This window comes from Staurois parvus, unplaced genomic scaffold, assembly GCF_062004578.1.
Source record: "Staurois parvus isolate SC_StPar_1 unplaced genomic scaffold, SC_StPar_1.0 ptg000716l, whole genome shotgun sequence".
Lineage (NCBI taxonomy): Eukaryota > Metazoa > Chordata > Amphibia > Anura > Ranidae > Staurois > Staurois parvus.
The window spans coordinates 1854303-1881790 of NW_028318512.1; the positions used below are offsets into that span (position 1 = coordinate 1854303).

General features: G+C 40.0%; 1 protein-coding gene across 1 annotated transcript in view; it reads right to left on the reverse strand.

Moving 5' to 3' along the window:
* The window catches only part of LRP1B (LDL receptor related protein 1B), a 2076109-nt gene that overhangs the window by 476072 nt on the left and 1572549 nt on the right, over positions 1-27488 (reverse strand). The window contains exons 42-43 of the mRNA XM_089653623.1: positions 11858-12047; positions 5520-5724 (exon numbers count right to left, since the gene is read on the reverse strand). Coding sequence (XP_089509749.1) covers positions 5520-5724; positions 11858-12047 — 395 coding nt within the window. The remainder of the gene's footprint in view (positions 1-5519; positions 5725-11857; positions 12048-27488) is intronic.

Here is a 27488-nt window from a genome sequence, read left to right on the forward strand (position 1 = left end):
AGCTTACAATCTAGGAAGGAGGGGATAGTGGTACAGGAGGAAATGGCTGTGTATAAATAGTCGATAAGTTTGTTAGCTATTACGTGGAAGCACTGACTAGGCCAGATACTGAGCTATGGGGATCAGAAAAGAACTGTCAAAAGTCCTGCGTAACAAGGTAATAGAACTTTATAAATCATCATCCATCAATAAAAGAGCATTTTTTGGCATGATCACTCATATTTTTAATATCAATGCCAACATTTCACAATTTCTGCCAGGGTATGCAAACGTTTGAGCACAACTGTATATATATATATATATATATATATATAACATATACAATTGCTACAAAAGTCATATTATCATTGAAAGTTATTAAAATGACCTTTGCTGTTCAATCTGAAATGCTGTAATTTTCTGTAAAATTCAATGCAATATGGCAACATGGAGGCCTTCTGTACACAGCTGGTGAACACCCCCTGGAATTTATATTTTCTTCTTGTGTGATTGTGTCACTGATTTTGCAGTAGTCTGCACTAAGATACAACTCAGATTTTGCAAATCCTCTGCAACGAAAATGTAATTTTTGATGAGATACTTCGAAAGGGAAATCACATTTAAAGGGATGCAGACCTTGCCACTTTCCTCACTTTATCATTATCAATCAGTTGCTGCACTTGCAGGGTTCTAATGAGGAAAGTCACTCCCATTCATATTCACTTTGCACAATGATGCAGACAAACAGCCATTTTTTCAGAAAACAAAAGGTAGGAATCTGCAACAAAGTTTGTTAAATCTTAGATCACATAGATCACCCAGAGGGGAATATTGTTTTTTTCTCAACAAAAGTGTAGTTACTTTTTAAAGCTAAACTTTATTCAGATATAGATAGAAATTCATATATAATGATTAATGCATCATTATCCTGTTCCTGCTGACTGTACGCATAGATAGGGCCTCTTGGCGTGTGGGCTTTTGAGCGGTTGTAAACCACAAAAAATTTAAACAAAAAAAATCTTCTCCCTGCAAGCTAAGAGCATAATATGCTAGTATGCACTAACCGAAATGCAAAATCACGTATATATTTGAGATTTTGTGCAGCCCTGCTGCCTTGTAGCAGTAGGGAAGTGATTAACCTCCCTGGCGGTATGATTATTTCAGATTTTTGGTGCTGAAAGCGGTACCATTATTTTGCATGGAAATATGTAGTTTTTTTATTGTAGGCTGTAATTTTTAGGAATAACTCACTGAAATCTGTCCAAACAAGAGTCTATTAAACATCCCGGGTATGATAAAAACGATGAAACATGAAATCCTAAATTATAATTTAATAAATAATCATAAAAAATATTAATATAATAATAATACATTTAATTCAATAATATAATCAAAGCAAAAACACTGAAATTTGAAATAGAGCGCCAAGTTCGCACATCGCTGAGCAAAGTCGCAAAATCGTTTTCAGTGTCTGATGACGAATTTCCCCCACGAATCATTATCACTCAATTCTGCAAGTGGTTCTGATTTACTATCGCTGTTCTCTAGCTGATCTAAACCCGCTTTTGACCTAAAGGGACACTTTTTGGACGCCATGGACTTTTCTCAGTTTCCAGGCAGAAAGAACAGTAAAAATGCAGGCAGGGCACAGGACAAAGCACTAGGGACACAATGTATGTGAAATGGGTTGAAACAGCAATGTTTTGCTATGTAAAATTTGTTTTGAAAAAAATGACATTTTTTAAAATTTTCAAATTTCCCGCCGCCGCCCGTACGTCCCAACATCACAGGGACCGGAACACAGAAGCCGGATGCCGGCATCGGCCACAGGAGATGGCCGGGGACGCTGCAGGGGACACATCACGGGAGCGAAGGACAAGTTAAGCTCTGCAGGGACTCCCTATGCAGCGCCGCATGGTAAGCCTGAGTGTAGCTCGGGGTTACCGCTTTTGGTACTGAAACTTTACCCCGAGCTACACTCGGGAATACCGCTAGGGAGGTTAAAGGCTCACCTGTAGGTAAAATATGAAAAAGGGAGTTTACTTACACTGTAACGCCAAGAGGCCACATGTATGTGTCCCAAATGTAAACATTTCTGTGCTTATAGCATGTGCCCTGCGCACTCCCAGTACAGTTACAGTGGATACCAAAAAGCTCACGATGCCTACTTGTGATCGGGAGCTTTCCGATCATGTGACTTATGTAGCTCCCAATCACAGTGGTCACACGTTCGTATTGCCCGCAGTTGCTTCCCTTCATTTAGAACCTCCTAAAGGGCTGGAAGGTGGAAGCGGAAAGGCGTTACATATAAAAATTTTTTATATGCAAACAGTGTAGGCTTCTTAATTTCACCTATCAACCTCTGGTAGTCCTTGTACAGCAGAACTCAGACTGAAATAGGAAGTAACTGTACAAGGAATCAGTCAGTTCATGTACTAACAAGAAGCATGTTGATAGGAGAAGAGAGCAGAGTGACAGAAAGATGAACTCATCACTGTGCTGCCTCTACTTTAATGGCCAGTTACAGGCCAGAGGCAGGTCTATGACAGCCTGTACTTAGAGGAAGTGGGTGCAATAATCCCATTATCTCACATATACAGCTATGAGGCTACAGAACACAGGTGCCTAAACATAGGAAGTGCAGTGCTATTTTTTTAAGGAGTAGTTCTGTGGCAGCACCCAAATATTGCTGAGTTCCCCTTTAAGTTTTAACGTTTCTAAAAGCATTTATTTGCAAAAGTAGCTTATCAGCACACTTCCTGCCCCCTCATTTTCTGGGGCATAGTATGTTCCAGCCTAGCAGCTGCAATGTCTGTAAAAACCCCAAAGGCTAATTGTGCAGAATGTATTTTAACGGTACAGAAAAGTAAAGAGGAAATATATGCATTGTGACGTAGTTGTTAGTATATACACCATGTAAGAGGCTTTTGAAGGCACTTGGCTTGCAGACACTAGTCCTTGCTAAGTCCCAGCTGGAAAATAAAAAGGTTTGTTTTCCTCAAGTTTGTGTCTGTACCAGGGGCGGACTGACCATTTGGGAACTCGGGCAGTGCCCGAGGGCCCGGGGTCAGTAGGGGGCCCCATGAGATGCCCCTGGTACCTTTCATAGGCTTTTTTGGGGTGTGGTTTGAGTGTGGGCGAGGACACAGGGGCCCCATGATCCCTTATTGCCCAGGGGCCCCATGAGTTGTCAGTCCGCCCCTGAGTTTTTCCTGGTATTCCCAAAGTTGCTATTACAGTTCAAGACAAAGGAAGAGTTTTCAGGGTTCTGTTTAGGTACAATCAACATTTTTAGATATTCGCTATAAGACAGAAAGTGTTCAGTTCAAAGTGGACCTGGACTCAAGAAGAGAAGTTTGAAAGCTGACATTTACATACAGTACAACACACTATGCACTATGGGTTATCTAGGACAATGCACACACTGTCCAGGAATGTCCCCCTGTTTTCACAACTAAGAAACCCACCCTGATTAATGGCATGCAGCATATGCTGGAGTGCATTTTGGCAGGAAATTACTACAAAAAGGCTGCACCAGATCAGCAGCACAGAGATGCAGAAAAGAAAAAGATGAAAAAATGGGTGAAAAAATTACAATTGTTTATAATACAAAGTAGTTGATCAAACTAAATGTCATTCAGCTAGGGTTTACATCTACTTTAAACTAATAAAATATTAATATACACTAGAACTGCAAGTGTTTCAACTTATTGTTCTCATGATCCATAACTAAGCCATGTTCATCATTGTCAGGATTGGTAGAAATAAACCATTTTGACATCAAATGTTTTGACATTGGCATGACTGTCTACAGCTCAAGGTAAAGGACACAGAAGTGAGAAAAAATTACATTTCATTTGCCGTTAGCACTTGTAATCAAACTCCAAGTCATGCTTATACAATAATATAGGAATACTGGATATGAAATGAGATTCAATAATAGATTGGCCTCATGAATCTCAGATACATCGTGTGGGGAAAAGGAAAAATAAAATTGAGTTCTTCTGGCAAGATCTAAGCAAGAATCACAAAGATCAATAACATTGCTTAAAACTGGTAAATAAATACCATTGCTAATGATATTTTAGTTTTGGGTAAAAAGGCAATGAGCTGAATAAACCTTCATGTATTGTGAAAAGGTTTGAGGACACTTGACTATCACGTGTATATGAGCTTTGTGAACATCCTATTCCAAAGCCATGGGCTTCAATACGGAGTTCCTTCCCACTACAACTTTGCAGCTTCAACAACCGCCATTCTTCTGAAAGGCTTTCCACAGGTCTATGGGAATTTGTGCCTATTCACCCAAAAAGGCCTTTCCGAGGTCAGGTACTTGTGGTGGATGAGACGGATTGGGCCATAATCTGTATTTCAATTCATCCCAAAAGTTTACGGGAGGGTTGAGGTCAGGGTTCTGAGCAGGCCACATGAGGTCCTCAACACTAAACTCAATAAAACAAGTCTTTATGGACCTGGTTTTGTGCACTTGAACTTACTAATTTGTTTGGCCATATAGCATACCTACAATACTAGCATTATTATTACATTTCAGGCACAAGCTTTGTAATTATGACTCCAGCCTTACCCTATCCTCACTACAGGGGACATTCAAAGATGAGGCACTGCTTTAAACTCCACAACTCTGCTGTAGGCTCATTAGGTGCCAGCCAAAGGGAGCCCATTGCCTCTCTGCATTTCTCTTTTGAAACTAATAGGCACCAGCACATCAATGACATTGAGCCAGCATAAGCACATTGGAAGCCCCAACCTATAGACCAGCACCTAGGCTATGTTTCACCCTTTGGGCTCAGTTGTAGGGTTCCAAGAGAAGCAGTCTGTAGGTAGGGATTTTCAGTGTGCTTGTGCTGATAAAGACTTACTACAAAAGACGACATTGGTGTGCTTCTGCCTGTTTGTTTCAATATTTTCACTAGAGTTCTAGAGCGAGCCTCTTTTATTCCTGAAACGGTACCTTCAGAATCAGCTGTTTCGAATGCGCTCATACTTTCCTCAACACATTCAATCTAAGCAGAATAAATGGCTTTCATGCTGATTTTTACTTTTTTCTATAGTCAAAACCTAAGTCCTCACCGCCATCTTTACTCAGTGTAGATATATGGAGAGGGAAGGGATATATGACAAAGACAGAGATGTCATTAATGTGTGAGCTGCGATAAGTGCACACAGCTCCACAAAGGTCAGTAGGAGGGCAGTAAATGTGTTCATCCTGAAGCCCCTGCTGTTTTACTTCCTCCCGCTAATCTTCCTGTATCACTAATTGCTTTCAGACTTACAAAGCAGGTTAGAATGTAATTGGTGGATTGGGAAACGTATCTGATGGGGTTTTTTATTGCGAAGAACAACAAGCAGAGTGATCCAGCAACACCAGCAGATGCTTTCCAGGATTACCAAATGACAAACAAATATGTAAAATGCATGAAAAAAAACAAAAGAACCATGAGAAAAAGAAAGAAACTTTCATATCAATGCATCTTTCCTTTTTTTTTTGTATTGTTTTGAAGAATACTTATTTTACTTACATATCTGTGGGATCCATCATATTCACACCTTTCTATCTTCCCCAGGCTACCATCAGAATAGTACAATTTTTCTGCAGAGTGGTCAATGGTCAGGCCATTCGGAGTGACAATGTCCGTGTTGACAATCACCTGGGCATTCTTCCCAGATAAGGTGGACCTCATGATGCTGGGGTGCTGCTCATTCCAGTTTGTCCAGAACATTAAACTGTGAAGGTGGAGAGTAAAGAGGCTTATATATAATGTAAGCTGTAATTAGATCACAGGCAAAGTAAACACAAAGTGTCTGGTTTACTGAAGGCATATAGACTGTTCAATTAGCAAAATGAATATCTAATATATTAAATTAGAAATCTGCACATTGACAAATCTGCACATTAATTTGGGTTATGCATACGCTAAGACAGGTTAAAAAAATATATATCAGGGAGCTAGACGCCCTACAGCAGGGGTTAGCAACCTGTAGATCGCAATCTGCTTGTAGATCACGGGCAGGTGACTGATAGATCACAGTCCGGGCTTGCTGACTAGCCATCCCAGAGAATCAGAGTGCCATGCAGAGGGATGACTTGTAAATCTGGAGCTATAGCAGGGAGCAAGAGCCGTATGAGCCGATGCCTCCTCTGTAGTGCTGGCTCCTGTCCTATGGGGAGTGATACCAACTGCCCTCAACCTCTTTTCCAGGCTAGCAGTCTCCAGAGTGGTGCCAGCAGCAGGAAAGAAGAGATCTTCAGGTCAGTGTGAAGAAATACACTGAGCATAATAGTATAGGTCTGCTTCCACTCTGATTGGCTAATCACAGCAAACCCACAGGAAAGCTGCAGGTACACTGCACTGCATCCACGGTGTGGGTAAACCGCAGCACTAGACTTCTGTTATATCCTGCAGGTTTGGTGCATTTTCTGAAAGCGAACCAAAACTCCTGAATGTAGGATCCCAAAAAAACAACTGCATGTACCTATGAACACCTATGCTTGCACCTACAGTACTTAGGAGGGTGCTACATTTGCTAAGTGACTCAACTGCAGGGTTTTACCACCCCTCAACTTTATGTGTGAATAAGCCCTAAAGGTGCTGCTGCCAAATGCAACTAAGGGCCTAATTGCAAGTACAGCAGGCACTTCTGATCCTCTGAAAAGTGATCCGAGTGTGTTTGACAGGTGGTGAGGAGGCAATATGTTGCCTCCTCACCACCTGATTTAAACCCATGATTACTATGCAATGCATGCAATTGCGACACTGTAGTACAGCAATTAGAGGTTTAAATCAGGTGTGAGGAGGCTACACTGTCCCCAAAGATCTTCGACTTCTCTCATGTTGTTCAGGTAGATCTCCAACTCTTTAAGTTTGCCTACCCCTACCCTACAGTATCTGCACTATATAGTTTTCACTGACTCTTGCCAAAGTCAACTGTACCCTATATTGGAAAATAGCCAACGTTTATGTGAGCCAGCACATTGGGTAAAGGTTGGTTCTTGCATGAATCTAGGGAAAGCAATACAGCCATATTAGTATTCAACATTTAAATGGTGGAGGACCATCTTACAGATGCAACTGATATCTCCATTTTGGAGAATAAAATGAATGGTCCCTTGTAAGAAACAACACTACAAATCTAAATTAATTCAAGTGAGCTGTTCAAATATTAATTTAACACATGGCTTCATCTTCATGTGTGTAGTGTGCCACTTAAATATATAGCCCATGACAGCATTTATCACTATGTCTCGGAGAAGATGTGAATAGTGGTCTAAGACATGTCCTCAAGGGTATCAAGTACACTATACGTTGAATAATGAATGGTCCTTGAACTTAGCATTTGTTTTAATGTCATAAACAACATTACACTAAATGAAATGTAGCTTTGGATGAGCGGGCTGACATGATTACATTTAGACAAACACATGGCTCTTCTCAATGTGAATAATGTGGCGATGGGTCATTAGGCTTTAAAACTAATAACGCAAAACAGCTGAGGTGGTTATTGAAAAACCCTTTAAGGAGTTGATGGGTTTGGATTCATGGGGGATATGCCTGGGATGCCTGTGTTCTATTGTATCTTTTATTCTAGGGTCATTAAATGTATAACATTTCACACAAAAATAAATACAAATTCAATGGAAATCAATTAACATGAAATGGACTGTTTCAGTGCTATACTATCTGTTGGACGTAGGGTCATAATGTTCAGATTTACTCTGATAGATGCACAATGAACCTATTTCTGCATTACATTAAATTGTGGCTTAGAGTGTTTCTTCAGAAAAGCTAAGGAATAACTTCTGATTAGATGTTCTTTAAATCCAGGCAACCAATCACAGCCGTGGGGAAAACTAAAAGACTCCTATGATTGGTTATCTTCTTGGTTTCACAGTTTCTTCATGGTTTTGAAATATAATTGTGCAATACAAGTGTGCAACAATATAATATATGTTCATTAGCTAAAGTAGAATGAGCTTTCAAAAGTCTTATTAACAGGGATCTTAAAATTCCTTTTATTATTATTATTATTATACAGTATTTATATAGCTCCAAAGGGTTTGCTCAGCGCTGTGCATTAGCGAGGGGGACAGAACATGAGACAAGACATTACAATACAATACACAAGGGGTTCGAGGGCCATGCTCTTTCGAGCTTACAATCTAGGAGGGAGGGGATAGTGGTACAGGAGGAAGTGGCTGTGGGGGATGGAGTGGTAGGAGGAGTGGAGGAGATTGGTTGTTAGGTGAGGGTGGGGTAGGCTTCCCTGAAGAGATGGGTTTTCAGGGTGTGCCTAAAGGAGAGGAGGGTAGGTGACAGTCTGATGGATTGGGGTACATCTTTTAAAGATGTACTGTATCTTTAGGCTGGCAAGAGAAGACACAGTGGAAGAGCCACTCTTCCAAAAGAAACTTCCATAGCCATTCACAATGTTTTTGCATGTGTTTTCGGGGAAACAATAGTTATTGTCCATGAGAATCCATTTTGAGCAATTGATTTTTCCCCCAGTCTTTTGTAAGCAGAATTCTCTAGGTAGGCAAGTTGCCTGACCACCATCTCATGTATAAGGCTAGCCTTGGTCTTATGGAACCCACAGACAGAATGATATGCAAGTCAGAATCCAGCAGTTTTATCAAATCTGTTGTGAAGCTTTTGTTCTGTTATGTATGTAGAAATGTCAATATTTTATAACCTAGCATGAAGCTGTTTTGGTTGTCTACTGTAGTATTAAGGTTCACCTGTGCCATAACAGGAGCTTCAAAACTAGTCCTCACTGACCTTTCTAGCTACCTGGAAGTAATTCATTATCTGATGCCCTTAAAGATTACAACAAAGACTTTACAGCTAAACCCTTGGGCTGGAATAGTTGTACCGGCTCCTCTACTGTACTGAAATTGATTATTCTGATTTAACTGCACACTGTGAGCTTCTTACAGCATGCACTGGAAAATGCAGCAAATTATAAAGACCCTTCCTCATTTTCTGGCTGAAAAGCATCCAGAATCATTTAGGCCTTTCTTCATCAGCCTGACTGTTTCTAACCCAGCCCTATTCTTCGGATTCCAGTTCTTCCAATGATTGAGGTTAATCACTTGTCCACCGAGCACTTTTACCCCCTTCCTGCCCAGGCCAATTTTCAGCTTTCAGCGCTGTTGTACTTTGAATGACAATTGTGCAGTCATGCAACACTGTACCCATTTTTTCACACAAATGGAGCTTTTGTTTGGTGGTATTTGTCACTGGGTTTTTTATTTTTTGCACTATAAACAAAAAAATAGCAAAATATTTGAAAAAAACATTTTTTTCTTTGTTTCTAGTATAAAATGTTGCAAACAGGTACATTTTCTCCTTCATTGATGTGTGTGTTGATGAGGCTGCACTGATAGGCAGCACTGATGGGCATTACTGATGGGCACTGATGATGCGGCACTGATAGGCAGCACTGATGGGTACTGACAGACTGCACTGATGAGGCGGCACTGGTGGGAATTGATGAGGAGGCATTGATGATGCAGCACTGATGGGCACTGGGTGGCACTGATGGGCGCCATTGCTAGGCACTTTCAGTGCTGCACTGATAATCAGGGCACTAATAATCAGTGCCCTGATTATCAGTGCAGATATCCTCTGTGACACTTGCTGGTTATTGGCAGTACTTTCCTCATGCTGTGACAACGTGAGGAAAGTGCTGCCAATAACCGGTAACTGTATTTACATTGTGATCAGCTGAGTCACTGGACACAGCTGATCACATGGTAAGAGGTCGCTGTGATTGGCCTTTTACCTTGTCATGTGATCAACTGTGTCAGTAAGACACAGCGATCACAGACAGTGCCAGGTGCATGCCACTGGGGGCATGTGGGGGCGTTCTGGGAGGACAACATGTGACACCCTCCCAGAACAATCACCCTGTAGCCATCATTCGGCTATAGTGTGGTTGTAAAGTGGTTAAGCATCACATGTGGGGATTACCTAGGATGGTCTGCCTAGGACCGTTCACTCCTCCAGACTTACATCCACCCACCAAGGCATGAAGTGAATTTTCTTATTGATTTAACAAAGGATATCAAGTTTATTTAAAAACTGGAGTACCCTATTAACACATTAGGTCTAATTAATTATGCTCTATGTGCATTGTAATATGAACATTTGAGCAATTTCCATTAAGTGCCAATTGTATTCGTTCACAAAGGGAAAAAACAGATTTAAAGCCCATTAATAAAAGTTGAAACATTTATCAAAGGAAAGGTTTCTGCATTTTCCTTAGCAGATGAAACACCTGAAGTGAATTGTCTTCTTGATTTGACTAAGGATTTCATATTTGTTTAAAAAGTGGAGTACCCTTTGAAAGGTGGGGCCACATATAAATACATTTAATTTTCTACAGAGGTTGTCCAACTGTTTGACATTTTTCTTTATCTCTAATAACTTTCACACTTGAGAATTTGGAAAATTTTTCAAAAGCAATAAAACACTCAAAATCAAGTTTCCCCTATATACAATAATGTCCAATCAGGCTCCATGCGCACTGGACGTTTTAATAACACTGGTAACGTTACCTGTGTAAAGTCACATTAAAAACACGAGTTTTTCAGCTTTTTTTTAGCATATTTGTATTAGCGTTTAGCAGCTTTTTTTGCATGTGTGTTTTTTAGAGGTTTTTTCCACAAAAAAAAATATTTTTTTTGGTCAAAAAACATCCCAAAATCCTGGTTTGCCGAGATTTAATGTGTTTTAATGCATTTTGCTGTGTTTTTCAGCGTTGGAGTGTTTTTTACAGCTAAAAAACTCCTCTAGAAACCCACTAGTTCTGGATTTTTTTTCCAGCCAAAAAACGCCCCAGCCAAAAAACGTTGACTACAGTCTATGTGTGCATGGACACATAACATAACATGCTGGGGAGTTTACTGGATGTAGAAAAAAACGTCAAAAGCCAAAAACAGCAGCTGTGAAAATGTCCAGTGTGCATGAGGACTCACATTCGAGTGATTTGAGCCATAGATGTACATTTTTGTCCACTAAGGACTTCAATGGGTGGGCTTGAAAATGAGCATACCACATCTTTTGTTATGCTATTTCTTGCCAAATCTCCTCCTAGAAACTAGATTTTTATTGGCTAAAACAAAATTGCTCAAGCTTTTAAATGCATGAAAACATCCACAAAATGTGTATAAGAACATGAAAAAAAAGCTCCAAAATCATCTGAAAATACTCACACTCACGTGTGAATGGGGTCTTAGGTTCCCTGCACACCTGACCTAGTCATTGCAAGAAGGACCCACTTTCCTTGCTGGAGTTTACATTATGGGGAATGCAATGGAGAGAGGTGAATAGCAAAGGTTGTTTAAAACACCTGTCACTTCTTGGTGGACAGGAACACTGACAGGAACTACGACAGATAGCCATCGAAGTCCACAGGAGACAAAAAAAAAAGCAATAGGTGACTAATTCTTCCAGGTACCATCTATATATTAAAAGTCACTTATTGGTAGATGAAACCTCACGTAATGTACCATTTCTTTAGCCGTTGTTTGGTGCCTAGAAATTATTGTGAAATTGCTGAAATTATGTCATGCTTTGCACTAACAAGTACAATTCTTTCTTATAGTTCAAGAAAGACATAATATCTGGCAATAAAGTGAAGAACAGGTGAGAAAAAAATATAAATTATAGGTGTCACAAGAAATCTGGCAGATGTTAATTGGCCAATTGCTAGAAATCTGTTATCCTGTAAAAAAGGTTAAACACAAAATATCTCACAAACCGTTCATGCTTCTGAAACATCTGTTCACAAGAAACTTAAAAAAAAGCTTTAAAGTTTGAAGACATAAATTAGCTAGAATTCGAATGAATTTGCATACTTCTGGCATTCGTCGAGGGCGAGGACATGGGGGTGGTCATCTTCCGACATGCTGATAACAGCCTCCCTGTTGAAGGCCCCTCTCCGACTCTGATCCACCGTGTGGCGGGTGATGGATGAGGTTGTGGAGCTTGTCCAGTAAAGAGTATCCCAGGCTCGGTGATATGCCAGACCTTCCACGGAGCCCACATCTGTTAAAAACACCATTGAAAAAAAATTAATATTACTTCACGCTGTCAGACAACCTGGAAAAAAATGTTTACTGCCTCTTCAATGGTGCAGGAGTTAATATAATCACTAAATGATAAATATGTTAAAAAAAATCTTAATTTTGATCAAAGTAAAACTATAGGCAAAAATGTAAAATCAGAATCTTGTAAAATGTAATGTAAATCAAAATATTTCTTATTACATTCTTAGTTATTTATTGAATACCTGGCAGTCCTACCAGTGAGCAGCCATGACAGGAGCAGGGTGACAACATATAATGCCCTGCAGTGAAATCACCACATCATTGCCACTCTGTGCTACTAAATGTATGTAATCCAAATATGAAGAACAGCCTAGGGTGACAACGCTGCACTGCATACAGTAGGGTGAGTAAGCTTTGTCACCCTAGGACAGGAATTGTGTTACTGGGCAGGGTCACTGAATGAAAGTGAAGTAAATTAAGTCTGAATAGGAAAATTAATGCAACCATCGAATCTAAGGCCTTTTAAGCTTCAATATATTACATATCTTCTTTTCCTCATGTCTATTATTTAAAAGGGAGGAGCTTTCAGTTCAGCACAAATACCTCACCAACAAAATGCCTGAGAAATACAGTATAAGCAGCTTTTGTCAGGTAGTAGATTCTCCAGAATTGGTTTTTCGGAGGGCAGACCCTTATTAGGTACATCTTGCTAGTGTCAAGAAAATATCCCCCCACCATTACACCACTACTACCAGCCTGAACCTTTGATACAAGGCAGGATGGATCCATGCTTTCATGTTGTTTATGCCAAATTCTGACCTTACCATCTGAATGTCGCAGCAACCAGTCTGCCCATTCTCCTCTGAACTCTGACATTAACAAGGCATTTTCATCCACACAACTGCTGCTCACTGGATATTTTCTCTTTTTTGGACCATTTTCTGTAAACCATAGAGATGGTTGTGCGCGGAAATCCCAGTAGATCAGTAGTTTTTGAAATACTAAGACCAAGACCAACCTGTCTGGCACCAACAACCATGCCACTTTCAAAGTCACTTAAATCCCCTTTCTTCCCCATTCTGATGCTCGGTTTGAACTTCAGCAAGTCGTCATCACCACATCTACATGCCTAAATGCATTGAGTTGCTGCCATATGATTGTTTGATTAGCAATCTGTGTTACCAAGCAATTGAACAGGTGTACCTTATAAAGTGGCTGGTGAGTTTATATTTATGCCACTTTGATCATTTATACAAAGAAGCTGACTAACAAATAATACATTAACACAAGACAAATTCACCTATATAACTCTCTAGACCAGGGGTCTTCAAAAGTTCTAAACAAAGGGCCTGTTCACTGTCCCACAGAAACTAAAGGGAAGACTGTGGCCTGTGGGACAAGAAATTGCCCCAGGGTTGGTTGGCAAGTAGTCAAAGTAATAACAAAACAAACAAAAACCAGCCTAGTGCCTATGGTTGGTTGGAGGAGAACCAATGCCCTATTGATGCTGCTAATGCAAGGAATAATGCTCCATTGTTGGTGTCAAGGCATAATGCCCCATTGTTAGTATCTGTGGGAGGAATAGTGCCCCATCATTGGTGTCATTGGGGGCAATAGTGTCCCATCCTTGGTGGCAATGGGAGGAACAGGTTCCCATCATTGTTGCAATGGGAGAAATAGTGCCCCATCATTAGTGCCAATGAGAGGTATAGTACTCCATCATTAGTGTCAAGGGGAGAGACAGTGTCCGATCTTTGATTTTAACGAGAAGAATAGTTTCCCATCATTGATGTCAATTGAAGGAATAGTGCCCCAACATTGGTTTCTATGGGAGAAAGGTTCCCCCATCATTGGTGTTAATGGGAGGAATAGTACCCCATCATTGGTGTCAGTGGGAGGAGGAGTAGTGCGCCATTATAATGCCAATTGCCCTTGGTGTTATTAGGAGGAATAGATCCCCAAGGGCAAGTTAAAGTAAAAAAAAGAATGCAGTTTGGGGGCCACTGTTCTATATATTTAAAACTTTGTGAATTTTCAGGAGACAATCCCATTATTTAGCCACAACAAGCTGATTTGAGGCAAGCCTCCAAGAGTTTGTATTCTTGTTCCTACATAGCAAATGCCACCTTTCACACATCCACACATTCTTGTCATCTACAAAAAAGAGGATACCAACTAAACCTGTAGCTTGGCTGAAGCCATATCCAAAATCTCCACACAATAGCTTAGTTACTGTTTAACACCAAAAAAGTCTGCTGAGGTAGGGTATGTAGAGTGAAAAGCCTTTGCTTAGCACCATGAAATCAACTCTAATATAACAGTTTATAATTATATTAACACATTAGGTCTAATTAATTATGCTCTATATGCATTGTAATATGAACATTTGAACAATTTCCATTAAGTGCCAATTGCAACCGTTCATAATGGAATAAAACAGATTTAAAGTCCATTAATACAAGATGGAACATTTGTCAAAAGAAAGGTTTCTGCATTTTCCTTTCGCAGATGAAACACCTGACATTTATTAATCTAACGACACAAGAGGGCAGGACTTAACACAAATTTGTTATCTTAGCACTTATTCTAACGTCGATCCACAAAGTTGGTGACCTTCATTCTAACAGTTCATAACTGTATGAAGAAGAAAGTCTGCAACCTTAGCTGTGCCTGTGAGGTACATATTCATTATTCCTGACACTTCCTAAACCTTTTCTGCAAAATGACTTTGACAGATCCTCGTCGGCTGAGACTTTCATGCCAAGTCAGCAAGAAGCCACTTGTGCCACCATCGGGAAGAAACAGATGTTACTCTATCTTATAGAAGTTGTATATTCTTTAACAGCATAATGAATCGGAATGTATATATATATATATATATATTTATTATAATTGATTAAAGGAAACTGTGCTATTTCATATGTCTTATGTATCCGCACGCACTAAATCATCACAAGCTGCATATGTACTGATTAACATATAGCAAGAACACGACAGATGTGTGTATGCATATTTAAAGGAGCTTTATGCATTCAGGATCACCTTATGGGGCTTTACGCATTCAGATTAATTTATTGGCTTTTCCGTTTCGTGATGCAGTATTTGATAAGCAAATTGATTTCTCTTTTTGGCTAGGACTTGCTTCTTAAAGTAGAACTACCCTGTAATTTTGATGAAGCACTGCATATCTTAAGCAAATGCCAAGTTTTTTTGTTTGGTATAAAATACTTTTCTTTTTTTTATCTCATTGTTGCTATACATCTTCAGGCACATTGCAACCCCTGAAAAGGCAGTGCTGGAGTATGAGGGACTATTCTAAGGGCAGCACTGAACCATGGAGAGGCTAAGCATTGCTTTTCAATTTTTTTTTTATACTGGGAGTGGGCTATACAAAAAAAGGGGAATTTGTGTTATTTTCTTCTGTGGGGCTTCTGGAGGGCCTTAGTCACTATTGAGGAACAAATGGGCACAAAAGGCTATGCTTGCAATACAGAAGTGTTATTTTTCTTTTTTTTTTTTGCAAATACTGATATCTTTGCTTTGATTTCAGACAATATTTAGACGCCATATTTTGAGGTTGGCAAGTGGAGGTGCAGAAAGGCTGCACCTTGACAAAAAAACTGTGAACATTCAAGTGCATCTGTATAAAAGTCATGTAGATGTAAAACGTTATCTTCTACATTCAAAGCTCCCAGATCGATACTTTGCATAAAGAAGATCCCAATGTTCTTCCTGTACATCACTTTAGATATTTATATATTCCTTCACCTTTTAGAAGAGTCATGAATTCAAAGGAGAACTTCACTGAAGTACAGCAGAGTTTTCTTAAAACAGAGAGCACACCATCTCTTCCAGCACACATACAAAAGTAAAGGGTTCATTGCTCCATTAAGGTCAGCGAATGAAGCCATGCAAATTATTTGATTATGCCGAGGTAGCAAATTGCGGATCCAGAAACTCTGGCTTATGTAGAATAGATGCAGACTAACATTAAAGAACACTTTATACCACATGTTGCGCAGCTGAGTCTGATTTTTTGATCATCTTGCCCAGAAACATCTAGTTGTAGATATTGAGGAGCCTAACTAATCAGATTATAAAGATGGGGGTAAAAACCATTCAGTAAATTAATGCATTAGCTTCTTACAATAGAAGTGCTTACATTGTATTACTTCCAGCATAATTGTGAAAAAGAAGGAGAATATCACGCATTATAAAATCTCCATTAAAATAACATTCTCATGTTCTTTGCACCTAACTTTTTCTTTGTTACCTGAAGGTGAACTGTAGCACTGAACATCACAAATCCTTTCATGCCAGAGAGTAGCTGCATGGTATCAGGGAAGGTTTCATAATTACAGTTAGTTGGTTTGAAAAGAAGACGTGTCTAAAAATTCTGCCTTCTTTTTTAAACAATTTGCAGGGTTGGCTAGAACTATCTTAGGTGAAAGTCAGATCCACAATTCCACAGCTTTTACTGTAAAGAAGCCTTTCAGTGTTGGAGACAACTCTTAGGTTTTCAACTGTTACATTTTGTCGAAATCCCAGAGAAGCAGGAAGTTGTCAGGGTTAGAGAGCAGCTTGGGTGTATTCAGATATTCTTCTGAACCCACATGGCTGAGCCTGCCAGAAAGGTGTCACCTGTAATAGCCCAGAAACCTGAACCAAGGCTCCCCCTCCCACAGCTGCACATATACATGCCCTTACATACAGTACATTCGGGGGAATACCCCCTAACACAGAGGATTGGTCCATTTAAGAAAACATGTATCATTATTATTATTATTATACAGGATTTATATAGTGCCAATTGCTTTTTCAGTGCTCTACAATATAAAGGGGGATAATAAAATTGTAATACAGTTTAATATAGAAGGTATTGAAGGGCCCTGCACCTGGAGCTTACAATATAAAGGGAGGGGGAGGTGGTACAAAAGGTAATAGCTGCAGGGGATGATCTAATGGAGGTGACCCAAGTACTGTTTTTAGGTGGTGGGGTAGGTTTCCCCAAATAGATTTCAAGGATCACCTAATGGTGGACAGGGTAGGAACTAACTGGATATACTGGGGTAGGACATTCCAGAGGATGGGAGAGGTTATGAAGAAGTCCTGAAGGTGAGCATGGGAAGATGTAACAAGGGAGCTAGAGAGCAGGATATCTTGGAAGGAGTAGGTAGGATGATTTGGGTGATCTCTCAAGATGAGGTTGATGACATAGCTGGGGGCAGTGTTGTGGGTGGCTTCGAATGTTGTGTTTAGTATAGCAGAAACTATGCCCATAATAAAAACATTTGCAATAGTATTATTGCTGCTTAAAAATAGAATCCTAAATAAAATCTTTAAAGCAAAACACATACAAGTAAAGAAGAAAGAAATCTCTTACCTTTCCTGCTGATCACCAACTGAACTCCACTCTATTGCTGAGAAATGGTTCCTCATCACTTCTGGCAGTCTCGATCTCCTGAGTTTCCTGCAGCACTCACTGTTGGTTCCTTCCATTGACCTTCACATTATTACATGAGGCAGCAGAGATGTGAAGGTCAGCAGGAGGAACCAATGAGAGCTTCGGGGAGCCTAAGATATTGGCAATCCTGGAAGTGTTGGTTTACCAGCAAACATCAAGGGGACCATTTCTCATCAATGGAGCCAGGTTCAGCAACACAGGCAGTGGGGAAGGTAAGTACAGTCAGGTCCATACATATTGGGACATCAACACAATTCTAACATTTTTGGCTCTATACACCACCACAATAGTTTTGAAATGAAACGAACAAGATGTGCTTTAACTGCAGACTGTCAGCTTTAATTTGAGGGTATTTACATCCAAATCAGGTGAACGGTGTAGGAATTACAACAGTTTCCATATGTGCCACCCACTTGTTAAGGGACCAAAAGTAATGGGAAAGAATAATAATCATAAATCAAAATTTCAGTTTTTAATACTTGGTTGCAAATCCTTTGCAGTCAATTACAGTCTGAAGTCTGGAACGCATCCCTGGTGATGCTCTGCCAGGCCTCTACTGCAACTGTCTTCAGTTCCTGCTTGTTCTTGGGGCATTTTCCCTTCAGTTTTGTCTTCAGCAAGTGAAATGCATGCTCAATCGGATTCAGGTCAGGTGATTGACTTGGCCATTGCATAACTTTCCACTTCTTTCCCTTAAAAAACTCTTTGGTTGCTTTTGCAGTATGCTTTGAGTCATTGTCCATCTGCACTGTGAAGCGGCGTCCAATGAGTTCTGAAGCATTTGGCTGAATATGAGCAGATAATATTGCCTGAAACACTTCAGAATTCATCCTGCTGCTTTTGTCAGCAGTCACATCATCAATAAATACAAGAGAACCAGTTCCATTGGCAGCGATACATGCCCACGCCATGACACCACCACCTCTGTCTATAGGATGTTGTTCCAGAACTGTGAAGGCTTTTTTAGATGTCGTTTGGCAAACTCTAATCTGGCCTTCCTGTTTTTGAGGCTCACCAATGGTTTACATCTTGTGGTGAACCCTCTGTATTCACTCTGGTGAAGTCTTCTCTTGGTTGTTGACTTGGACACACATACACCTACCTCCTGGAGAGTGTTCTTGATCTGGCCAACTGTTGTGAAGGGCGTTTTCTTCACCAGGGAAAGAATTCTTCGGTCATCCACCACAGTTGTTTTCCGTGGTCTTCCGGGTCTTTTGGTGTTGCTGAGCTCACCGGTGCTTTCCTTCTTTTTAAGAATGTTCCAAACAGTTGTTTTGGCCACGCCTAATGTTTTTGCTATCTCTCTGATGGGTTTGTTTTGTTTGTTCAGCCTAATGATGGCTTGCTTCACTGATAGTGACAGCTCTTTGGATCTCATCTTGAGAGTTGACAGCAACAGATTACAAATGCAAATAGCACACTTGAAATGAACTCTGGACCTTTTATCTGCTCATTGTAATTGGGATAATGAGGGAATAATACACACCTGGCCATGGAACAGCTGAGAAGCCAATTGTCCCATTACTTTTGGTCGCTTAACAAGTGGGAGGCACATATGCAAAATGTTGTAGTTCCTACACCGTTCACCTGATTTGGATGAAAATACCCTCAAATTAAAGCTGACAGTATGCAGTTAAAGCACATCTTGTTCATTTCATTTCAAATCCATTGTGGTGGTGTATAGAGCCAAAAATGTTAGAATTGTGTTGATGTCCCAATATTTATGGACCTGACTGTATGTACACTCTTCTTTACAGAGTCACTTCAAATGAAAAACATTTATTAAAAAAAAAAATCTTTAAAAAAAAAGACAATTTACCATTAATAAGAGGTTTGTTTTTTCTGATGTTCTCGTTTTACAGAAATGTAAAGGTTTCCAGTGGTTTATTGAATTTACCTAATTATGTTAGATCTATAAAGTTGACCATCCTTTGAACATTCCAAGATGACTGGCAATTAAAGAGAAGTACATTAGTGTAATCAGAGAGCAAGCTCCCAGTTCCTGACAAATACCGGGTATCGTCTAATGAATGCAAAGCTAATTTGCCATTGAATTAATAAACACAAGCTATTCACCTGCTCTGACATCTCACGTTCCATCAGTAACGGACACTAGAGCAGCTGATTAAACATCTACACAACAGCAGACAATATCTTATGATTTACAGAGGGAATGCAAGAGCGATTCCCATCATTACACTGCCAAATACCATCTATCACTTTTACTGAATTTAACGAAGATGGATTACATCCTAAAGGAGAGATGCAAGCTATAAATATATTCATTCTGATCTTCATCTGACTTTCCCCTAGAAGAGACATGCAACAAATCAATAATTGAAGAACACACACTTCTGATCCTTTGTTATAAGTGATTTTTTTTAGAAAAAGAAAATCCGTTTGGTATGATGACAAAAGGGAAAGAGTTAGCGGGAGATGAAACAGATGTACCTGAGAACTAACCATAAAGAGGTCTCATCAATAGAGCACACTGTAAACTTTTACTTGCAGTTTAGAAACAGAGAGAGAGAGAACACAATGAATTTTCTGTAGAAATTGTTTAAAGTTGAAGTTTAGGTATGACAATTTTTACATTTTTGTCACTAGCTTCCGGGTCCAGTGTGGAGCGGCTGTGAACACAGAAAGGTCGCTTGCTAGACACAGTTGCCATACAGGGAACACTTTGCATTTTCTCAATGAATTCCCTGATTGGAAAAGATGGATATTGTAAAGTTACCTGCAGCCTCCACAACTCATCCAATCAGAGAATGCTTTGCACTCATTGAAAAAAGTGCAAGGTGTCCCTTGAGTAGTGTCTGTGCCAAGCTGCCAGAGATATCCTTATGTTCATTCATAAAATACAAAGTTTCGCTGAGGTGGAGAGGTGGGTGGATGACATCACAATCTCTACTGCAGTCAATGACAGGAATCCTTGTGTTCATTTATAAAATACAAGGCCTGTGAGCGCTCAGCCTGACTCGATTTTGTTCCGAGAGTAGGACTGAAAGTCCCCATACTGTTCCTGAAACACATCACTGTATACTGTATGTAACTAATATGACAAACAGTTTTTACAGTGCTCATAGAGGGCACATTTATTAGTAATGGAAATCATTTGCATGAGCCAACTTTAAAGTGAAATGAAAGCTAGAGTTAGGATTTCTCTCAAACTGATATTTTGATTTTGCACGGTTGGTGGCAAGCTAAATTCACATGCTGGCTTCCAACATCTCCATGGGACTTTAGGGGGGGTAAAATTTCCCCACCAGCTTGCCCAGAGCTGCCAAACTATTGTACCCATCACACAAACCACAATTGTTTTCCGCTTTGTCTGCTATGCTCTCCATAACGAAGAACAAATATGTCAGTTTCATAATCACAAATATTACAAAATAATACACTTAAAACATTTCCTGCAAGCCACGATTTGATCATAATTTACAGGCATGGTGATATATTATGTAGAGACACAGTCAACTTAAATTACACCTTGCTGTAAATACATGAATTTTACAGTAGGTATAGTGCTTGTAATATAAACGTGACTTGAATATTTGTAAAGTATCCTGCTAGGCATCTATACTTATGTGAAGTGCAGTGAATTTATAGCTGGGAAAATATAGACATAACCAATTTTGGAAGCTGTAAATATGTGACTTACATTGACATCAGCTATGATCTGTGATGGAAATCTTTACTGTCAAAAGGAAAAAATAAATATTACTATGAAGATCACTATGATCAAGTAAAAAATGTAAGGGTCACTTTTAGAGTTCCCTTACTCATTGGAGGTTGGGTAGGTTGATATGTGTCCCTTCACTGCTTCCTTGGCATGTAGTGGGGGATGTAAAACAATGGGCACCAGTCATTTTTGTAGTGATTTCAGGGATCCAGATACCCATGGTTCCATACAGATGTCAAACTCCACTCCCCAATATATAATATTGGTCTTCAAGCCATCGTCATTTTGCATCTTACAGTAGACAATTTAGCAGTCACTCTGTGAGGCTTCAGCTCTACAGATTTATGGGGGTCATCTCCAGCAGTAGAGTTTATCTCTTGGCGCAATGTCTTGGGACCAGCTTCCCTACATACAGGTGTGGTTAGCTTCAGGGCTAAAACCCAAACTCACTCTTCAAATGCAGGTATACTCTCCCTAAGCAGCATGTCTAGGAGGACAGCAGAACTAACACACACCCCCCCATCCCTAGGGCCTTAAAATAATTCTAAAGCCTAAATTGTTTTCCCTTAATGTAGTCCTTGCATTAAGGTATAAAATGTTCAAGTAGCAGTATGTGCCCCACCCCCATGCATACCTGAGTTACTACTTGATCCAGTTCTGTGCCCATGTGTAGCAGCTCTCTACCTTCTTCCTGCTCTCACAGACTTGGCTGAGAGCAGCAAGAGCATTAGGCTCCCATTTGCTTACAGTCAAATCTTGTAATGAGGGAACAGGGGGAAGGGGGAAGCTGAGCTATGCTGTAGGGGTCTATAGACACAGCCAAGTGAGGCTGGAGATCGAGCTCACAGATGTGCCACCATAAGGAACAGCTTCCTATGGTGGCACACCAAGAAGAGGAGGGGCTAGGATCATCAATGTGGGCCCTGAGCAGAGGAGGATTGGGACCGCTCTGTGCAATTCCATTGCACAGAGCAGGTCTCTGTGCATTCCATTACACAGAGCAGGTCTCTGTGCATTCCATTACACAGAGCAGGTCTCTGTGCATTCCATTACACAGAGCAGGTCTCTGTGCATTCCAATGCACAGAGTAGGTCAGTATAAACTAGTATGTTATTTTTAAAAAATAAAAAATAGTTTAAAACCACTTGAAGGGGGTGGGGGAGTGGGGGAAGAGACCCCTTCACAAGGTCTTCCCAAATACTGTATTTGTATACGTCCCCATCCTGTACTACTGTCAGTTTCTATTTATTGGTCAGAGAAAGGCAAAAATACTTATAGGAGAAGGTTCAGAGAAGCATACATGCCCTAGGTGTCGTAAATAGTTAAAATATTTAATAAACAAAATAAAATGTTGCACTCACTAACAACTGATGGGGTGCTAAGGTATGACAGGTGGCTGGAATACTGGACAGGAGTCTAACAACCGCAGATCCCCACCTTGGCCATTGGCCGGGAAAAAGGGTTGGCCACTGTGGATGTGACACTGCAGCACATTGAAAACACTGGAGGGGTTCATTTACTAAAGGCAAATAGTCTGTGTACTTTGCAAAGTGCTGTTGCTCCAGACCTTAGTAAATTAGGTAAAGCTTCGCTTTGCAAAGAATACTCAATAACATGCAAGGAAAATAAAAAAAAAAACTGCATTTTTGCTTGCACATGATTGGATGATGAAAGTCAGCAGAGCTTCTGCTCAGTTACTAAGCACTGAGCGCACTAAGTGCAGTGTGTTAGACAGGTTTATGCTGGTCACAAATTTTTGTTTTGGCAAAAATACTAATAGCCCAGACCTATTGTATTTTACCACTTTATTACCATAGCCACTGTCTGGTAGCAAATAGAAATAGACAATCCTCCTCACACCTGACTGCCTGGCTTTGACAAACCCTCCGGAGCCTCCCTACATCCTCCTGGTATATCCCACAAATGGAAAGATTGCCTCCAGCCACAGAAAGTCTCAGCATTTTTACTCCCAGCCAGCCACAGACCACAGCAAAAAGGGCGCCGACTGCAACGCCCATGGTCCACAACACAATGGCAGCAATCAAGATTCACACGCAGGTACAGCCAAATCTTTCTCTCTCTCCCAAAGTGCAGATCAATCATCTACAACTCAAACACTTACTACTTCTGGGTCCTCTACTCCTTCTACACAAAGCCCAGCAAAACCTAAACCATTCATGGCAACACTTGATCCAGACCGATCAGATAGACAACAATGCAAAGGGGTAAGCGATAACTATGATTCTATGGATGAATCTACATCACTTATAGATCCTATAGCTGACTTCCCTACTACTAATACACATATATTGGACTCTACGATGAAATAAATGCTAGTTTCATTGTGGTCCTCTTTGCAAAGTGACATAGCTTCCTCACTGAGAAAAATCAGAATGGATGTAGATGACTTAGGAAAACACATGAACTACGTTGAAACAAAAATAGATTAAAAAATTACCTCTTCTCACAATGCACTAGTACATGCCAATATGGAAAAAAGAGAAGATATCACCTGGCTTAAAAATAAAATAGCCGATTTAGAAAACAGATCTTGTAGAAACAATCTCAAATTAAGGGGAATTTCTGAATCTGTGCTTCCAGACCAACTACTTGCCTATATTCATCACCTTCCTCGTCTGTCCCACATCCCTGATGTGGGACGGAGGGAAGTAATTCTCAGATTCCACTTCTTTCACATTAAAGAACAAGTTATCTCATGGTTCAGGAGATCTGAAGCTCTATCTCAGCCTTATCAAGCTTTACAACCCTTTCCAGATTTTTCCTGCCATACTATGCAAATGAGGAAAAATATGAACACGATAACAAAAGCTCTCCACAATAATTTATTCCGTTCAAGTGGTAATACCCAAGCCACTAGTTATGGTCAATGGATCCAAAACCACACTGTGTTCATTGGAAGAAGGACTCCAATTTTTTCATCAACAAGGCATCCTGCCTGATACCCAACCATCCCATTCTGTGCTCTCTCCTCCAGTTCATCTGACAATGGACTGGCATACAGTCTCATAAAAAATAAGGATCCAATAGTGATCCATATGCGCTCTGAATTGCAAGAGATAAGGGGTTTTGAGCTTTGGTGGATACATACTTGCCACTGCAGGGATCTCAAGTAGGAAGCGGAGTTGATATAGAAATAGAAGCAGAAGGCCGACCACCATTTGGTTTCCTAGTTTTCTTTTTGTGTATTTATTTTTCTTTCTACATTCCCCAGTTGGGAATATTTCTCTATGTTCCTGGTCCTATGTCTATTGTTTACAACAAAACGTTAACAGTAAAATGCCATCTCAGCGAACTCTGTCACTTTTATCTACCATCAGTCTTAAATTCCAGCCATGTACTGAGAAAACTTCAACTATTTTTCTTGCTACCTTTACAAAATGGCATTTAAAATTGCTTCTATAAATGCACATGGTTTAAACCACCAAGCCAAGAGCTCTTCCCTGTGGCAAGAAGCCCTCACACTACAATGTGATCTCTTATGTGTGCAAGAGACACATTTTCTCAACTCTTCTCCCCCCAGATGTACCCACAATCAACTCTTCACAATTTTTTCTGCCAACTCTCCGGCTAAAAAGAGAGGGGAACTCATAGCTATCAAGAATTCACTGTCCTTTTCCTTGAAAAGTTCATACGTAGATCCAGATGGAAGATACATCATAATATGTCTTATCAATTCCAAATTACATACCATAGTCAACATTTACGCTCCGAACTCTCATCCCATCAGATTTCTCAACCGAGTATACAAAAAAAGTCTGCAATCAAAGAAGGTTCCCTTGTTATATGCTGTGACTTTAACTCTGTCATGGACTCACAACTAGATTCTTCAGCTCCTGCCATTTCCCATGGCAACTCTTTACAACGTTTCTGTCACTCGATGGGCCTATATGATGTGTGGAGATGTCAGCATGCAAGTGAGAAAGATTTTACCTTTTTTTTCTCCTCGTCATTTGACATATTGGAGAATTGATATGTTTTTTTGTAGATAAACATACTTTGCAGAAGGCCTCATCCACCTCAATTCAAGATATAACATGGTCAGACCATGCCCCTATTACTCTAGTAATCGAGGAGAACAAGTGTACTTCCCAGGTATACCTATGGAGATGTGATTCTAGACTACTACACTCCCCCCAATCCCATACTGATTTATCCAAACATTTGCAAGAATTCTTTGCCAATAACTCAAACTCAGTTGGATTCATATACCTCTCATATATGCCTTGTGGGCATTCCAAAGCATGAATGGGCTTTCTACTGAGTAGTAAGGCCAAACGTTTAAGAAAACAGCAACTTACATCGCATATATGACCTACAGATATTAAACAAATAGTCCCCTACCCCTAAACTAATCTCAGAACTTGCAGGGCTTCGCTTAGAGCTATGTAAATTCTTATTAGATGCTTATGACTGACACTCCAAAACCCTTAAAATAAACCACTACGCTACAAGAAACAGTGCGGGTAAACTCTTGGCAAACAGAATTGCAATACAAAGGTCTAAAAATAAAATTCAATATCTGTACCATAAGATGAATAATCATAAAATAACCAATCCAAAAGAAATAGCTGATTCTTTCACCACCTACTACAGCTCTCTTTACAATCTAAAAGAGGATCCCACCACTGTTCAACCTTCCGACTCAGCCATAAGTGCTTTTCTAGCCAAATTTCAGTTACCGTTTCTCACTTTGGCACAACTTCAGGAGCCAAATTCAGAGATCACGTTAACTGAAATTTTAAATGTCATTAACTCCCTACCTAATGGCAAGGTCCAGACGGATTTATATTTTAATATTATAAAGCATTTCCGCATATCCTAAAACAACATTTAACACATCTCTTCAAAGAGGCAGCCCTTCCTTCCTCATTTCTGGAAGAAATGCTTAAAGCATACATTGTTACCATCCCAAAACCAGGTAAAGACCCGACAACCCTTACAAATTTTCATCCCATTTCATTGTTAAACGTAGATGTAAAAATTTCTGCCAAACTAATTGCAAGACGCCTCACACATATTCTCCCTTGATTGGTCAAGACAGACCAATCGGGTTTTACCATTGGTAGACAAGCATCTGAAGCCACAAGAAGAATGGTAAACGCTATCCATCATGCCAAGTCAGCCCACAAGCCCTCATTAATGCTCTCTATAGATGCTGAGAAAGCATTTGACCATATCCACTGGTCATATATGTCTCCTACTTTAGCTAAATTTGGCTTCAATGGCCCAATATATCAGGCTATCCACGCCCTATATTCCAACCCCTCTGCTCAAGTATACACATCAGAAATGTTATCAAAAACTTTTCCAAATCACAAACGGCACCAGACAGGGATGCCCCTTATCACCCATAATATTTAGTCTACTTATTGAGCCATTAGCTGAAAGGATCCAATCGCATCCAGAGATATCAGGTTTATCCATAGGTAAACAACAGCATACCATTCAACTATTTGCTGAAGATATATATATATTCTATTGCTGACCAACCCCCTCAGATCGCTCCCATCTGCACATGAAGTTTTGAAAACGTTTAGCACCATATCTTATTACAAAGTAAACTTTTCTAAATCCCTGATCTTAAATATTGGTACATCTAAATCCTCAGTATCCTAATTGCAATCTAAACAACCGTATGTGTGGAAAGATAGTGAGATTCCGTACCTGGGCATTTTACTTTCTTCTAACTTACATTCCCTGGCTAAACTAAACTAAGAACCTTTAATAAAGAAAATCTCAGAAGAGATGGTTAGACTCTGTTCATTTAATTTGTCATGGATGCTAGGCAAGCTGCATTTAAAATGAAGATTCTCCCTCAGATTTTATACCTATTCAGAACCCTCCCGCTGTCACTCCCCCTTCACATTTTAGCATCTATAACTAGACTCTATAAACATTTTCTATGGGGTGACAAAAAAGCTAGGATACCGAACTCTATTGCCCCTAATACACCGAAACTCAGGCGGGGTGGGTTGCATTGAATTTGGTGATTACTGCCATTTGTTTAGATCAAATTAGAGAATGGTTCCACCAGACCTCGGATACCCCCTGAGTGGGACTTGAATCTATGCTAGTCCCTGGACATCATTTTCCTAATTTTTTGCTAATAGACCCCTGGAAACATTGGAAACTAAATGCCTTCCCCCCTACTATACAATGCAGTCTATTAGCCTGGAGAAAACTGATAACCAATGCGCATACTAAAGAGCCCCTATTTCCTCACTACCCTTCTCTTTGAAAAGCATAGAGCTTCTTATCCCCTATTTCGCACC